Source organism: Brassica napus, chromosome C5, assembly GCF_020379485.1.
Source record: "Brassica napus cultivar Da-Ae chromosome C5, Da-Ae, whole genome shotgun sequence".
Lineage (NCBI taxonomy): Eukaryota > Viridiplantae > Streptophyta > Magnoliopsida > Brassicales > Brassicaceae > Brassica > Brassica napus.
Genome location: NC_063448.1, coordinates 8,278,966 through 8,295,925, shown reverse-complemented (window position 1 = coordinate 8,295,925; position 16,960 = coordinate 8,278,966). Strand labels below are relative to the sequence as shown.

The window sequence follows — 16,960 nt, the reverse complement described above, 5'->3', positions numbered from 1 at the left end:
TGCAAAACGACGTCGTTTCAATTCAGCTTCAGATAAAAGATCTCTTCTTTTCTTTCTACAGTTTGATCTCGCTTTCCTCCGATTCACGGTGGCTCGGCGACTACCTGATCTCTTAATTTTACGTTCTTGTTGTTGCTTGTAATTTGTTCATAATTTTTTTTCTTGAAAGTGATTTGTGTACACAGGCCAATGGCGTCTTCGTCGGATTCATGGATGAGAGAATACAACGAGGCTTTAAAACTAGCTGAAGATATAAACGGAATGATCTCAGAAAGGAATAAGTCTTCCTTAACAGGGCCTGATGCTCAGCGTCGTGCTTCAGCTATACGAAGAAAGATCACAATTTTCGGAACCCGTTTAGAGAGTCTCCACTCTCTTCTCTCCAAAATCCATGGAAAGCCCATGTAAGCAAGCCACTAAAGCTCTAAACTTTAACAGTTTTTAAGTGAAAAGTGTTGATCTTTGACATTGTGAATACTTACTTGTCACACAGTTCAGAGAAGGAGATGAACAGACGCAAGGATATGATTGGGAATTTGAGATCGCAGGCGAATCAGATGGCGAGTGTTTTGAACATGTCAAACTTTGCTAATAGAGACAGCTTGCTTGGGTCGGAGATAAAGGCGGATGATAGCATGAGTAGAGTTGCTAGCATGGATAACCAAGGGATTGTTGGGTTTCAGCGACAAGTTATGAGAGGTAGAAGCTGTTTTTACAGTAGTTGTTGGGATTAGTTCTGTATTAGTTTCTTTATTTGAGTGAGTATGTTTGTTTTTTTTGGCGAGTTAGAACAAGATGAAGGGCTTGAGAAGTTGGAGGAAACGGTGATGAGTACTAAACACATTGCTTTGGCTGTCAATGAGGAGCTTGGTTTGCAGACAAGACTTATTGTATGTTGTCATCGACGTTTAATTGTTTTTTTTTTACTGTTTCATTGTTGTAACAAATCTGGGGTTGTATGCAGGATGACTTAGACTACCATGTGGATGTTACTGACTCTCGCTTACGGGTAATATAACCTTCATTGCTTAAATATTTTAAGAAATTGTTTTGGTGGGTTATAAGCTAATGTTGATCCATGCATGAAGTGAATTTATTTCCTCAAAAGTAATTACCTTATCTAATGCTCGACCAAAAAGCCATGTTTATTCCAAGCTAAATGACCTTTGGTATAGGCATTGATATATTATGTTTGTTGTTTTTCTTATTACAGAGAGTGCAAAAGAACCTTGCTGTCATGAACAAGAATATGAGGAGTGGTTGTTCTTGCATGTCAATGCTCTTGTCAATGCTCGGGATTGTTGGTCTTGCTGTTGTGATATGGCTGCTGGTTAAGTATTTGTAATCCCAACGTCAGTGAACTTATAAGTTTCTATCTAGTTTACTTGCCGCCTCTGTGTGAATGGTCTCAGTATATCTACTGGTTCCACATTAGTGATTTTCATTCCTCTTCTGTTGTGAGAACCTTAATAAGTGTATATTATGTGTTCAGTTTTCTCAATTGTTGTCATCATAAATATCAAAGAGCTTGTAGCAAATAAACGTATTTGTAAAGACATCTTCCACAAAGAAACTAGTGTCTGAGTTCATTATATGAAACAATGAACATTTTGTGACATTTGTAAACACTGATTTTTATGTCATCATTGGAAAGGAAACCAATCATGAAATGAAAATCAGTGATTGTTTTGTTTGATTCACAACCATTTTCTCCAGCTACCTGATCTGAGCTCACCAGAGAAGAACCTAGGAATGCTCAACAGACTATTAACTCTAGTCAAGCCTTCCAACGCCGACCACTCTTCATCATCCTTGACAGATATACATTCGGCAAGTGTTGTCTTCTTGGACTCAGTCCTGCAACTCTCAGTCGTTTTTGCTTCCTTCCTCTCCAAAACTGGTACAATCTCATCGGTCTCTGCTAAAGCCTCTTCTTTCTTCTCACCATCTTTGCTTGAAGTGATATTAACACTCTCTATAGACTCTTTGCGTGAATGAACAACGGTTTCTAAAACTTCCATGGATGCTGAATCTTCAAGAAAGAGACATACTACAGCGCAGTCATCGTTCTTGGAAGTAGGATACTTGAGCCTCCACGCTCGAACAGCTGTGCATACTAAAGCACGAGCTGCAGTGTTTCTACTAGGAGCTGAAGCCACAATATCGACAGCTTCTTTGTTCGACAAAACATCCCACACCTATGCAATTGCACACAGATTTAGCTACATAGGTTCTAGTAAAAAAAGAAACCACAAGAAGCAGAAGAAGAATGTACCCCATCAGTGGCTAGAATAATGAACTGATCTCTCTCAGTGAGGCGGCGGTAGTTGATATCAGGAACAGAGATTAAACCATAATCTTTAAGACAGAAGTCTCCAAAAGCTCGAGCCATTGCCAGACCAGGCGAATCGCTGTTTGGTAACCACACACGTGCAACCTCAGGCTCATCTTGCAAGGCAAACACTCTACCTTTACATTTCTGGATTCTTGCGGATTCACCTGACATACATAGAGAAGTAAGTTAAGTCCATGCTTCCAAGATGATCAACTGTGAAGGGAAGAGGTATATATATACTTGGCAAGTCTGGTTTTAAGTCTATGGTTAATTGTACAGCGATGAGAGCATTGTCATCGTCTCTTGTCGCAAGAACAGCTCTCGAGTCACCAATATTCCCCACCACCAGATGCTTACCCTATAACCAAGAGATGTTAATCTACGGAGTCAATGGGAGTATAAAGTAACGGACTTTCACCTGTTTGATGACGGTAACAGAAGTTGTTCCGCTGCAGAAACAGTTGATGGTTGGATGCATTTTTAACTCTTTATCCATCTGTTGACAAGTCTTGAGCAACGCCCGTTTCAGAGGGAGATACATTTCGGGGAGTGGTAGCTTGTCTTCTTTCTCACACCATTGCTCTTCATCTATGCAAGTAGCAGAGTTGATGACGCTCGTGGAGTCCATCCCTAAAGTCTTTTTCAATTGGGTTGATAAAGTGAAAGGTAACATATCTCGGACTCTCTTTGCAACCATATGACCAAACGGACCATGTCCATCGAATACACCACATAGCACTGTATCGCTTCTTGAACAGAAATTCTGAAATTGGAAAAAAAGAAAAAGAGTTTCATGCAGTAACTAAGATTGCTTCTAAACGTTCAGAACATCACAAGAAGAACATAAATAGCAACAACAAGAGTTTATAACAAACAATGCTACATTTCATCATAGTGAAACAAAAACTCTTTTAGTAAAGAAGGAGAGAAACAAACCTCCCAGACAAGCATGGCGTCTTGGTTAGTTCCTTTGCTGCCTTGTTGTGTATAAAGACAAGCAAGTTCGCTTGAACCATTACCAACAAGCCGACCCACCAACTGCTCAGCTTCATTGATTTCGCCGCCGCTGATTAAATCTTTCTCCCTCCGTAGCCGCCCTGAGCCTTGTCTCTCCACCGTGGTGGTGGCGGCGCTTGTTGTCTCAGTTCCGTTCCTCGTGGTCTTATTTATTTTCGAACTACACAGACCCATTTGAAACACACAGAGAACCAGGAGAGAAAAATCTACAAATCTTTTTTTTTTGTTAAACGAAAGCTAAGAATGTATCAGAGACCTTCCTTTTGTTGTTGTCTGAGGTTTGGTCGGCAATAAATACTCGGTTAAAAGACTCACCAGCTTCCTCCAGTACAACATCAAAATGGAAAAGACAGAGAGAAAGAGAGACAAATTCACATCTTTGTGAAACCGTAGAAATAATCAAAACCTCGTAAGCTGTTTTGACGATTCTCCGTTGGAAAAAAAGACGCCAAAAACTTAAACAGAGACCGGAGCACAAAGTTTTACTAACTCCACTTCCGTGAAGACTATTCAATAAAGCATAAAGTTAATTATTTTTTATTCGACAAAAGAATTGAGTGAGGGTGAAAGTGAAATAATCAGACAGCGGTCGTAGCTTAGTTCTGCAGCAGCAGCACGATAACGAGGTGCACGTGAGGTCATTTATTTATCTCTCAGTTTAAAAATTAATATTTACTGTTACATTCAAAAATTAGAATAACCAATTGTAACTGGACACGCATACTTTTGTCCTCTGCTGTTTCATCAAAGCTCAATGAAAATTTTCATAATGTCCCATTCCGTTTACTTTGTGAAAAAGTTGAATAAATGCCTCTAGTTTGATAACAGAGACTCGAATAGATTAACACTATTTTTTCTTTCTTTTTCTTTTTGTCCCAAAGAGTGTAATTTAAAAATGTGTTGGCACTCGAGCTTTTACTTGGGAATGACTGGCTTTGTGCCAACACACAACTACTAACAAAGACAAACGCTAATCGCAAACACGGGAAAGCAAATGATTCTTAATATGAGAGATGATGTAAGAATAAGATATGATCATCTGAGATTCTAAGTAGAGTTAAAATGAACGGTTCAGTTGAAAGATATGAGATTAGGAAAAAAACTTTTTTTTTTATTCTTGTGCTCTGTTGCGGGAAGTCAGTCTTCAAAATCTGCCGAGTTCTCTAGCAGATAGTTAGCCGCCAATTGCTCGTTACGATCACACGCAAGGAAGGCTTCTATCACTAATGCTCTATCAAATCCCATTGCCTCAAGCTGTTATCAATTAAGAGGTTTTAAGGCAAAGAGTTAGAAAACAGGAGAAATTTGATATTTGTGATAATTGTAATGAGGATTGTGTGTATGTACCCGTTGAATCGCTTCTTGCTCTGCAGGAGTAACGTTGACTGCATGGGGCATCTCTTGCTCGGGTTGGTCAAAAACATCCATTTCCCTGACAGTTTTGCACATTCAATTAGAGTCATAGGACATCATATAGACGTGAATACTTTTTTAATCACCCAGTGGCCAAGCCAAGAAAACGATCTGCAGGCTATGTTAGAGAGTACTCACCCGTCAGATCCTTCGTAGGGCTCGTTGAGTAACTGAACAAATTCGGCTTGGTTCTCTTGGATTAGCCTCAGAAGTTGTGGGTTCTGCTTTCCCAGCTCTAGAAGCATAGGCTGTAACAGAAGCAACGATGAGATGTTCAGAAACAATTAAAAAGGTCAGGCTACTAATCTGTGGGCCCAAAAGCTGACTTACCTGCAGAATCTGGGGGTTGGAATTGACCATGGATCGTAATTGTTGGAACTAAAACAAATGGAAACGAAACAAGATTAGTGTATGAGGAAGCTGCGTCGAATGATTACAGCAATATCATAGAGGGAGGTGATGAAACATGCTTCTAACAAATCTAGCTACCAAGTTCCAAATCATCATTCTACTTGATCTAAGAAAAGAAAAGAATGAATAAGGATATTAGCGACAACCTGATCATTGCTTCTGAGGAATTCAAGTGTTCCAAGATCTCCTGCACCAGCAGCAGACACTGCTTCCTGTGAAAATAACAAACCCGCAGCATGAAAAGGGAACTCAACTTCAACAAACTCTTTATCAATCCACAAAAATACCAAGCTCTTACCTGGGGAAATAAATCCAAAGGAGATGCATTAGGTCCTCCAGAGGCAGGAGGAGGAGCGGCCTGTTCTGCACCAGATCCTACTCCCGATACGTTAGTTAGTGGAGCCTCTTCACTTTCAGGAATTCCCTGAAAACAAAACCAAATTTTCGGAAGTTTCATTCCCTTAAAAACATTCAAAGAACACTGTTTCAGAGGATTGGGCATACAGAATACAGATAATCCACTGCTCTCTCAGTGTTGTAATACGCAGCACGAAGCGCACGAAGAACTGTTTCTTCGTCCCAGCTGCCTCCTCCCATTTCCATTATTTGCTGAACCCTTTGCTCAACACTACTGCCACTAACTAAAGTTGACGGCGTCTGACGATCGGTGTCACTTTGTGCCCTACACATACAATAAAAATATAAATTCAGGTAACTTATGCTAAAGAAGACAAATTGTTTTCCAAGGAAGCCTCTTATGTCAAGAATAAAACTTACGCCGGTTGTTCTTGAGCAAGAGTGGAATTTGCAGCTATAGATTGGGTTGTCGATGGAGCTGCAGGCTGGTTAATTTATACAAACTTGTATTAAACGAACCAAGGAAATCAAATGGTGATTGGATAAACAAGAACATATATGCAAGAAAATTACCGTAGTTGAAGATGTGGTCGTGGAAGTAGGCTGTGAGATAGGAACAAAGTTTTGCACTGAGAACACCGGACTGATAAAATGATGTGTATCAATATGAGAAAGAAAAAAAGCTTACCTGAGTAGAAGATGGACCAGCTGAACTTGCAGTTTTGCTCTATCAATTGCAAAAGATAAAAAGGTAAGGATACTGTCACCTCATATGTAATTTTCAGTAACGAGGAAGGAAGAAAAAAACAAAGCATGCATCCTTTAAACAGGATACCAAAGATTGCAGTACATGAAATAGGTTATCTCATGTATTGCTCAAAGCCTCAAACTAAACATTATCCTTGTACCTTAAAGAAGATGACAGAAACCACAAACTACAGCCTATCCAAAAATCAAACTTGATAAAGAAAGTTAAAAGTACCTTGCTAAGCATGACAACAAGAAAACCCTCCTCGGTGACCTTGTTCTCCACCAAAGTAGTTTCATCTTTCAAAACCTTTCCATTGTGAATCAACAGTTGCTGTCCACATGGATAGCTGCCTTTGCTCTGTGAATCCTCAATATTCTTCTTCACCGCCATTATCTTTTTTTTTTAAAAAAAAAAACAAGGCGCACACGCACATAAGAACCCAAACAAAAGAGTAAACTCATCAAGACAAAGTAATTAAAAAAATTGAAATAAATTGGTGATGGAGGCTTGTTTGTCTTTATTACATGATATATCTGAATTTACTGATTTCCTACACGAAATTACACGTAAGGAAGTAGAAGAAAAAAGAGACAAGGACTGACCGTGTCGCTGGGCTGAACCCTAATTTCAAAATGGCTACCCTTGAGAGTCTTGACGGTGAGCTTCATGTCGACGAATTGAAGATGTCACCGGCGGCGTCAGGGGGGGGGGCTCCGGCGAGTGAGCAAGATTCAGAGTGACCTAAAAGAGCGATGTTTCCAACAACCGAGCGTTTCGGATTTTAAAACGCGGCAAAAGCATCGCACGTGACACACGACCTATCAGCTTTCTTGTCGGTCAAAAAGCCCAACAAAACAATACAAAAATATTTGGAGAAGCCCAACTTTCTGCATTTACAACGTTGATAACCAGTACTAAATTTGCTTCCCTCACCCACCAAACGATGAAGAAATGGGAAATCGGCCTATTCATACATCAGCAACATATTATCGCGGTTTCGATCGATATATATATATTCGGACCCTGTGTTAAAATGTACATCAACACATAATGTATTTAAATTTCATACACCGATTAATACAATTCGGTTTTTACATACATTAATCAACACATAATATATTCAAATTTCATACACCAACTAACACAATTCGATTTTTACATACATTGACCAAATTATTTGTAGTCAAAAATAACATAACCTAAGCTATCCATTATATATTGATTACATGTCATTATAAAATATCACTTGGCTTTTTATATTTTAAATAATTAATAATAAGATCATTTCTAAAAAAGAGGTGGAACAGACTCAAACCTGGGTGTGGCCAATGCTACATTTGGTCAATTAGCCATTGTCCCACAAGTAGTTATTGATTGTATTATCTATTGTTGCTTATTATACCTATTTTTTCAAATATTTCCATCTTTTTCTTTCCATTTCTGTCTCATCATCATCAAATTAAATTTTTTTCTAATTTCTTTTATCAATTTTTTTTTTCAAAATTATCTTTTGAAATTCAAAAATTATTTTTAAAACTATTTTTAGAATTCAAATTTTGATTGTATTCTCTATTGTTGCCTATCTCGTAGCAAGAAAAATGACATATGATGTAGGGATTATGATTATCCTTTTCAGTTTAGACAATGACAACATACATATGAGAATGGAAATATCTGAATAAATACATTAGATATAAAAGTAATTAACTTAGAATTAGTTCATATTGTAAATATGAACATATTTACATGATGTAGGTGTAATTAACTTAGAATTAGTTCATATTGTAAAAATGAACATATTTAGATGATCTAGGTGTAATCACAATCCCTACATCATCTAAATATGTTCATATTCTTTGTTATGAGTTTTTAATTATTTAGAATTAGTTCCAAAAAGTATATAATAAGTAATTGTGTGTAACTAACTTAGTGATTATTATTGTGTTTAAAAATAATATTAAAAAATTATATAAATTTTAAAAATAATTTCAAAAAGCATTTTGAATTTTTTTTAAAATGAAAGAAAAATTTTGAAAAAAAAACCGATAAAACAAATTTGGTTTAAAAAATAAAAAGTTTGAATTTGAAAATATAAAATTCAAACTATTAAAAAAATTATTTTTATCATCTATAAATCAAGGAGTAGAAGTACCCTTTGATTATTTAGTTTGTTTGGATGATGAGATAGAAATAGGAAGAAGATGGAAATATTTGAAGAAAATATTAATTAGGTATAATAAGCAACAATAGAGAATACAATCAATGAACTGCATGTTTCACATTGGCTAGTTGATTCGTTGTAACAGTGGCGGTTTGAGTATCTCCTAATTCCCTTTAGAAATTATTTTTATTAATTATTTAAAATATAAAAAGTTACATAATCAAAACTATACTAAAAGTCAAATATAAAGTCCTCCGAGGGTGTCCACGTCGGACACTGGAAATTTGTCCAGTAGAATTGCAGCATTCCTCCACATCATTAAATGATTACTTGGGTTTAGGCTTCTGTGGTTTTGGGTATGTATTTTGGGCTTTTGTTATGATATAGTTTCATCTCGCTCTCTCTTCTCCGCCTCTAGGTTTCAAACCAACTTTTCATCTTCTTCCTACTGATCCAGAAATCCATCGGTCATTCCTATTAAATTTCTTCTTAAATCCATCGATCTATCTTCAATGCCACCTTTTCTCTTCGAAGACGGTCGAGGTTCGATTATAAAAAGGTAAAAAGGTTAGCATCCCTACACTCTAAATCATCCTAACAACCCTGAGGATGATGCTATCATAACCTCGATTGTTTTGACTTTCAGTTTCTGGAGGTTTCGCTCATATCTGGAAAGAAGGGATTCGTAATTCTGGTCTTGATCTAAATCTTTATATATAAAGTAAATATCTCTAACATTTTACCTACGATTACGATTGATTTACATTTTATTCGGTTTTTTGTACAAGAGATTCATCATTCTGAGCAATTATTATATTCTGTATCAGACGATTTATGTTTTGATTGATGTTTTGTTTACATATATAGATGCCTATATTCGTTTTAAGTCTCATAGCTGTAGATATAATGAAACAATTCTGATCATGTCTCATCTGATAAATTGAACGTTTATTCGAGATCTGTTATTGAAATGTGAAAACTTTGAACATTGATAAGTCTCTATTAAGCGTTGTTTTTCTTTCCTGCATCTAATACATATGGTTTGGTCTTGAAATTGCAGAAAGCGTGAATGAGATTGTGATGGAGTCAAAATATGGTAAAAACAAGTCCAGCAGTAGTAGTAGTTCCTTATTTTACGAAGCTCCCCTCGGTTACAGCATTGAAGACGTTCGCCCCAACGGTGGAATCAAGAAATTCAAATCTCTGTCTACTCCAACGTAAAGTTTCTTCTTCCCTTCATTACTTTACTCTCTCTCTCCATTACAGTATCATGTTTCTTAACAATGTTTCTTTCTTTATTTGCAGTGCGCTAAGAGGCCATCCTCAGTTGTAGCGCACCGAGTCTTCACTATAGTTATAGATGCTTTCTTTAATTTCCAGTTTATAATTTACTTTCTGCTAAGCTCCGTTTCTGCTTGGTTCCCCAATCCCATTGTTGTCTCCTCCTACTACAAGTTTAAACAACAAGGTGACATGGCCTTATCTGCAATCGGTTTCGAAGTTACGAGAAGCCGCCCGAGGTCTCTTTCTTTGAGCCTAGCATCTTTCAAGACTCCAAGGGACTGGGTCTCCGTACTCTGACCAGGTCCCAGCTTGACGAAATACACACTCCTGCTGCCTGCGAGATTGTTTCTTCTCTCTCCAACGATCACTTCGACTCTTGCGTCCTCTATGAGTCCAGCTTCTTTGTCTACCCCTACAAAGTCATCATAAAGACTTGTGGCACCACCAAGCTCCTCCTCTCTATCCCGCCTCTCCTTAACCTGGCCGGTTAGCTCTCTCTGAGTGTCAAGTCCGTCAAGTACACTTGTGGCTCCTTCCTCTGCCCTGGCGGCCAGGAATAATCAAGTGGAGACAAAAATTGTTTAGAAGACTCTAACTGTGCCAAGTTAAAGCTGAGAAAAGTCGACGTGGTCACTTGATTCTCCAGCACGAGTCCGAGAGATTTGTTTTCCAAGCTGAGCCCCTCATAACTCACAAGATTTCTAACACATTTTTCATCTTTTGTTACTTTTTGTTGCATTAATTTGGAAACAAAGAGCAAATCGACAAGAGTCATACCTCACAAGATTCCTGTAATTATCAATCAAAAGAAAAATGCATACAGGTGAATATAATAATCCCATGGTATTTACAAAAATCAAATTAATCTATACTATACTAAAAGTTAAATATATTCAAAAGAGAGCTATGCCACATAGGATTAAAATTTCAACCAATAGGAAAAAGCCATCTGTCCCATCTCCTAAAGTATCTCTCTCTTCAGCTTTTGTCGCGGTAAGGTTAACGATTTTGGCCTTTTCCACTTCTTCATTCATCTTCATCGCCTTTCAGCTTCCCTTTCAGTTGTAAATCACCATTCAACTTCTCCTCCTCCCACTAATACATCTATTTTTGCATTCATCAAATCGAAGACAACAACTCCACGAATTACTATTCCACTTCCCCTCTAAACCATATATATATATATACACACGCCAACTCCACTAATACTGTTCAAAACATTTCGTAGTTGCAGAATACTAGGTAGATTTTAGTTACAGAATCTACGGCTCCGCCTTGAAAGTTAGGCTTCCATGTCAGTTCTGATTTTGTTGTCCTTTTACCATCAGACAGAGAATACTAGGTCGATTTAGGTTTGGAAGTCTTCCATCTTATTGGAATATGTACCATCTTATTCAGTGTTTCCCAATTTGTTTATATCACAATGCTGCAACTGTAATTAACATCTCAAGCAGATGTAAATTGCTCAATCAGATGATGTGGAATTGTTGTTTTTCCTTCCAAAGCAAAAGTTTTTCGTTTTTAATTTTTGGAAGTTGCTCGCTATTCTTTCTTCGGTGTTCGTAACTCTCCTCTCCATTATGCTGCCGCCCAGTGCCACCACGAAGTATCCCAGTTTGTAAAATCTCAGAGATTTTAACAAGTTTTGATCTTTATGGTAAGGATGATCCTAATATGGGTTTTGCTGTTTATATCCACAGATATTTTATGTGTTGGTGGAATCAGGAGTTGATATCAATCTCTGTAACTAACGTGGACAGGTTATAGCTTTGTACAAACGACTTTGGTGCAGGCTTGCCAACATGGTCATTTGGAGGTCGTTTGATTCTCATTCGTTTTGGTGCTAATGTAAGCATTTGATAAACTTTTATTCTCACAGATTGAGTGATTGTGTTTGATTAATCGGGTTGATAGAATCACATATCATGTTATATAACAGTAGTCCTCTTTATATCATGTTACGTTACAGTGAAGTGACTCAGCTAACCAAATCGTTTTTTTGTTGTGGTGTGTGTCTTGATAAATCATTCTCGCTGCTCTATGTTGCTGCTATCTGCTAGAGGAATGCCGCTTAATAATGTAGGCAAGTTTAAGAGCTATCGGATCGAGCCACTAAGACCCAAAACGAAATTCAACTTCATTGCCTGTTTTATTTTTGTTTTTAATGTTTCTCAGTTTAATTAAAGAGGAGCTATAGTGGAAGATAAGATCAAGAAGAACAAGACCAAGAACAGAGCAGTCCATCTATATGTTGAGCTCTGCGAATACACATAACAAATCAGAAAGACAAGACATGGTCCTTTTCTAGAAGCTGTAAGAATCATTATACATCCTTCCTTTATCAAATCATCTCCTTTTATCACATATCTCAGACTCGGATCTTTAGATTGAGACACAAATGAGACCTTTCTAATTGCAGAATCTACTGTTGCGTGTTATGGATGGCTGGTGGTCACAGCTCAGAGGCTTCGTCTTACATTTTATCACTTTTTCAGAATCTTAGGAACTCTAGGTTTTGGAACCACAATTGGGCATCACGCTGGTCTAGAATCGGTGGAGTTCTGGAACTGTTTAGCTAAAGAGACAAAACGATCTTAGATTTCACATTTTGCTTTAGATCAAACAAGGAAACAGAGGTAACAGTGATTGTATTCCTCATTCATCAATTATTATCGAGGGTTGTGTATACTAAAAGTTTTACTTGCTTTCTTTTTGTTCAATTTTTAATTTTTTAATTTTTTAATTTTCTTAACGACTTCTACTATATTATTCATTATTCTATTGGTTATTTGCAACTCAATGCCAGTAGGCAGTAGCCATATCCCTTTGTTTCATAAAATAATGACTCCTAACACTTCTTTCTGACTGATTTTGTATTTTGTATTTATTTCATCACAAAACTTCTATAAGTGCTTTATAAATGATTCTTAAGTTTTTTTTTTTTTTTGTCATCAACAATACAGACTCATATTGACTCTGTGAACCAAACTGGGTGATCTGCATCCATGTGAACGACGAAAGACGGCTGTTTGGCTAGCACTGCGTGCTAGACTATCTGTCTTTAAATTTTGCGTCCGTGGTACATAGATGATTTCTGATCGGGTGAAACTCTCTTTCAGGGTCTTGATATCTTCCAAATATGTTGCAAAAGCTGGTCATTCTTCTGGTTCCGAAACCATCTTCACCAATTGAGAACAATCTGTTGCAAACGTAACCTGAAATTGACGTAAGTTCCTCATGCATTCCATTGCCCATAAAAGTGCTTCCATCTCCGCATGAAGAGGCGAAAGACTAGCCCTTACATTCCTCGCCCCCAGTAATCCATCGAAACCTTCCAAAATACTAAGCGAACCTTGTCCTGAATACTTATAATTCACTTTAAAATAGAGTAAGTCTATTATAGAGTTGGATTTGCTCCAATGGTTCACTCTATAATAGAGTTATAGATAGTGGATTATAAATTAATGTTATTTTTGTGTATCATTGGAGTTAATTAGGAGAATTTAGTTTAGTCTTATTTTTTATCATAGATTTAAGTTAATTATGAAAATTATTATTTTTAACAAAAAAAATTAGAAAATGTATCAAAATTATGGTAAAATTAGAAATCCCCTAATTTAATAACATTTAAATATGTAATATGAGTGTTTGTATATGAACAATTTAATATATATCATACATTAGAAGGCACATTGTCCTATTTTGGTTGCTTTAAGTATCTTACAAACATTTGTATTATTTTAATACAAAAAAAACTAACTAGATGCAAAATCACAACCCAAATCTTAATTATTATTTTTAACAAAAATATTATTTCGATTTATATTTAATAATCTATTGCGATTGTACCATACAAGATATTTCTTAACATGTATTTTTTCCTTAATGGGGAGAATTCACGTATCAGGATACAAAAATATATAAGACCATCATTAATTTTAGCTTTTTTTTAGATTTTAACTAAAAAATCTAAAAACCGCCTCTTAAATAAGAGATAGAAGAGCCGTCTCTTACCCGAAAAGTGTTAAAAACATACAAAAAAATATCAAATCATGAATTAAGAACTCCGACTAAGAGATCAGGACTAATCATGCCATAACCAACGCTTTGTATCTAATATCTATAATGTCTTTTATTTTCATTCTTGGAAAATCGATGTTGGAAAATAGGAACCTCATTAAGTGTTTGATTGGTAGATGCTATAGATTTAATTACTTTGCTTTAGAATATAAAATGTAAGTCTTTCTATTGTAGCTATATAATCTATTGATATAGATTTATATCAATAACTTTCAAATAACTTTGCTCAAAAAAACTTTCAAATAACTAAATATAAAATTTAAGAAAAAAATTGATTTTCAAAACCAATATAATTTTTAATTTAACTTTTGAGCTGTATCTTTAAATTATTTTCTTAGAGCATGGTTAAATTAAAGTAGATGTGGAAAAAAAAAAATGTGGAAATCATTCAGAGTAGTACTTACCAATCACCTTCGAAAACTATAGTATTTTTCTCAACAGTTCTGAAATTTCAGAAAAAATAAGAAATTAATTGTTTACTTTATATCGAGGTATCTACAAAACATATTTATTATATCCAACATTTTTAAAATTGGAAGAAAAATTTCAACAACCCCACTTTATTTTTCATGTATACTACTTCTAGAAAGATTAGTTTTCTTGGTAAAAGCTTAAACACTTAACCACTAATTATACAATACGAATCAGCAATATAGAACGAACAGAGGAGTTAGGAAATCAAAATTTTAAATGATTAAATTTTTAACCTATTTTTTACTATGGCAATGTTTTAAATAATGTATTTTTATCATTATTTAGGTTTTGCATTCTAATAAATTATAATTATTTTAGTAATTTATATTTATCATATTTCCAATATATACTATATATTTATATAAGAACATAATATTTTAAAAATAAAACAAAAATTATGAAAATAAACCTGGGCGTAGCCCGGGAAAAGTTCTAGTAATATTAATAATCCCATAGTACTACTATTAACGTATGGTAGCTATTTTTTTTGCCACATCTTGATACCAAAGGGCCAGTCCTAAAATATATAAAGGGATGTGTCATTAAAGAAACATTTAACCATCAACGTCATACTTTAAATAAATTTACAATATATAAATAGAAAATTAGTTCTCACATTTATACAACAAAATTATACTTTAATAAAATATGCAAACACTATAAAACATGAAAGCAGAGAAATAGACATTAAATAACTAATAAAATTAACATGTGTTATATTCGGACCAACATATGCTTATTCTAAATTAAAAATATATGTTAGAACCAAGAAAGAAAATAACTCATGTATCCTACATACAAATGAATTAATATTTCTCAACTGAAATGAAGATTTATTATGTGTTTAAATTCAGATAAATGTTAAGCTCAGTTTCTCCATTTAAAATAATACATTTGTTACCTTTTTTCTAACATTTGGATTTGTTATTTGTTACCTTTTGGCCTTATTATAAACATATCAGTACAACTAATTCAGAATATATAAGCAAATATAACCAAAAACATCAAACAAAAGAAACAAAGAAAGACAAAGAAATTCATTACTCTTTAGCCAACATGAAAGAGATTCGGAAAAGAGGAATAGTACGACCTCGACTGTACCTTGCCACAACCATTTTGATGCTTTCTCATCTGTATGTGAAGGACAATGAAGCTTTAAGCTGTCCTAATTAGCTGGTTCTAATAGTCCAAATTGCCTAGCCTAGATTGTCTATTTGTCACTATAAAACTATTATGTAATAATCTTTGTAAAGGTTAAGGAAAGAGTATTATTCAGTCAAAAGCTCTCTGTTTTCTTTGTTCTATATCAGTAACCATAATAATCCATTATAATTGCACCATAACGTAAAGCAAAAATAAATCATCAGATATAACACTTTTTTTTATAACAACCTCAAATATAACATAAATATAACAAAAAAAACAACAACAAGTGTTAGTAATAACAATTACTGACATTGTTCTAAACAACTACAAAATATATTCGACTAAGATTTCCTCAAAATTAAGATCTTATTCTCCACTTTATTAAATACCCTGACATAAAAAAAAGAATTTTGGTATTTGAAAACTCAATCTCATTCTCTTAACATAATCACACTTACAACTTGAACATAGAAGAAAATTTACACAAAATTATATATTTCATAAAAACCGATACAAAAAGTGAAAAACATAATCTACAAAGAAATCTTCAACCGCCTTCGTTCCCATGAGAGTAAGTAAAATTTTAAATTCAACATCTCATTCAAGATGTTTTAAGTTGTTATTTAACTAATAATTCGCATTTATTTGCTATTCAGTGTTTTCGCTATCAACAAAAACAAATCAGATCTAAAACTCATTCCCTGATGATGGATATCTCACCACTTTCAAGTACGTCTACCTATACTATGAATTAAATAAATTGATTTATATTACTAAGTTATGTTCACTGATTTTTCTAAAACAATTTCAGGCACTCCAACTCAAAAAAATCTCATCACATCTACACGCCCTCTTCGTCAAAAAGTCCACCAACTTATCTATGAGTTTCACTTTTCTGTTTTAAGACCTTAATATCTGCTCTTGATAATAATAACAATTTTCCTCTGTTTCTAAACATGATTTACACCAAACTTTTACTTTACAACTTATCTCCTGTACTTTACAACTTTATGCAATTGTTGATCATCATACACGTATCCGCGCGTATCGCGGAGAATGACTCTAATATTTTATAATGACACGTAATCAATATGTAACGGACAACTCAGATTCTGTTACTTTTTACTAACAGATAATTGGTCAATGTGTATAAAAGCCAAATTGTGTTAGTTGGCGTATGAAATTTTAATATATTATGCGTTGATGTATGTTTTACCACAAGGTGCGAATGTATGTACTGATCGAGACCGCGACATCATGTTGATGTTATGAATTGACCGATTTCCTTGGAAGAAAGGTATGGCGTGTTATTATTATCAGTTAAAGGTATGGCGTGTTATTCTTATCCCATCAGTTACAAAATTCCAGGGTGTGTTCATAGCTTGTTGTCGTGGAGAAGTTAGCTTATTCTCCACAAGACCAGATTTAGACGTAATCTTTGGTGGTGTAGTCAAGGTGGGGGCATAATTATAGGCCGCTATTTTATACTACATGCAATAGAGGTCCCCGAACGGAGATTATGTTGACAAGA

General features: G+C 35.0%; 3 protein-coding genes across 4 annotated transcripts; 1 reads left to right on the top strand and 2 right to left on the bottom strand.

Annotated features, from left to right (window-relative positions):
• Positions 1-35: 35 nt before the first annotated feature.
• Positions 36-1,501, top strand: LOC106396692 (syntaxin-51). The gene is made up of 5 exons (XM_013837162.3): positions 36-404; positions 494-699; positions 790-890; positions 965-1,009; positions 1,214-1,501. The coding sequence occupies exons 1-5, from the start codon at positions 190-192 to the stop codon at positions 1,343-1,345; spliced, it is 699 nt and encodes a 232-aa protein (XP_013692616.1). The 5' UTR covers positions 36-189; the 3' UTR covers positions 1,346-1,501.
• Positions 1,502-1,517: 16 nt separating this feature from the next.
• Positions 1,518-3,904, bottom strand: LOC106396691 (probable protein phosphatase 2C 6). The gene is made up of 5 exons (XM_013837161.3): positions 3,272-3,904; positions 2,754-3,098; positions 2,576-2,693; positions 2,276-2,499; positions 1,518-2,198 (listed from the first exon to the last, which is right to left on the bottom strand). The coding sequence occupies exons 1-5, from the start codon at positions 3,524-3,526 to the stop codon at positions 1,698-1,700; spliced, it is 1,443 nt and encodes a 480-aa protein (XP_013692615.2). The 5' UTR covers positions 3,527-3,904; the 3' UTR covers positions 1,518-1,697.
• A 427-nt stretch (positions 3,905-4,331) lies between these two features.
• Positions 4,332-7,073, bottom strand: LOC106392723 (probable ubiquitin receptor RAD23a). 2 transcript variants are annotated; one of them, XM_022702834.2, is made up of 12 exons: positions 6,887-7,073; positions 6,516-6,677; positions 6,222-6,260; positions 6,107-6,136; positions 5,954-6,018; positions 5,681-5,858; positions 5,475-5,600; positions 5,323-5,388; positions 5,096-5,143; positions 4,904-5,013; positions 4,700-4,784; positions 4,332-4,606 (listed from the first exon to the last, which is right to left on the bottom strand). In XM_022702834.2, exons 1-12 carry the CDS (start codon positions 6,950-6,952, stop codon positions 4,490-4,492), a joined length of 1,092 nt encoding a protein of 363 aa, XP_022558555.2. In that variant the 5' UTR covers positions 6,953-7,073; the 3' UTR covers positions 4,332-4,489. The 2 variants fall into 2 exon arrangements, with proteins under 2 accessions (XP_022558555.2, XP_048614128.1); XM_048758171.1 differs by having other exon boundaries at positions 5,681-5,849.
• Between the last annotated feature and the right edge of the window lie 9,887 nt (positions 7,074-16,960).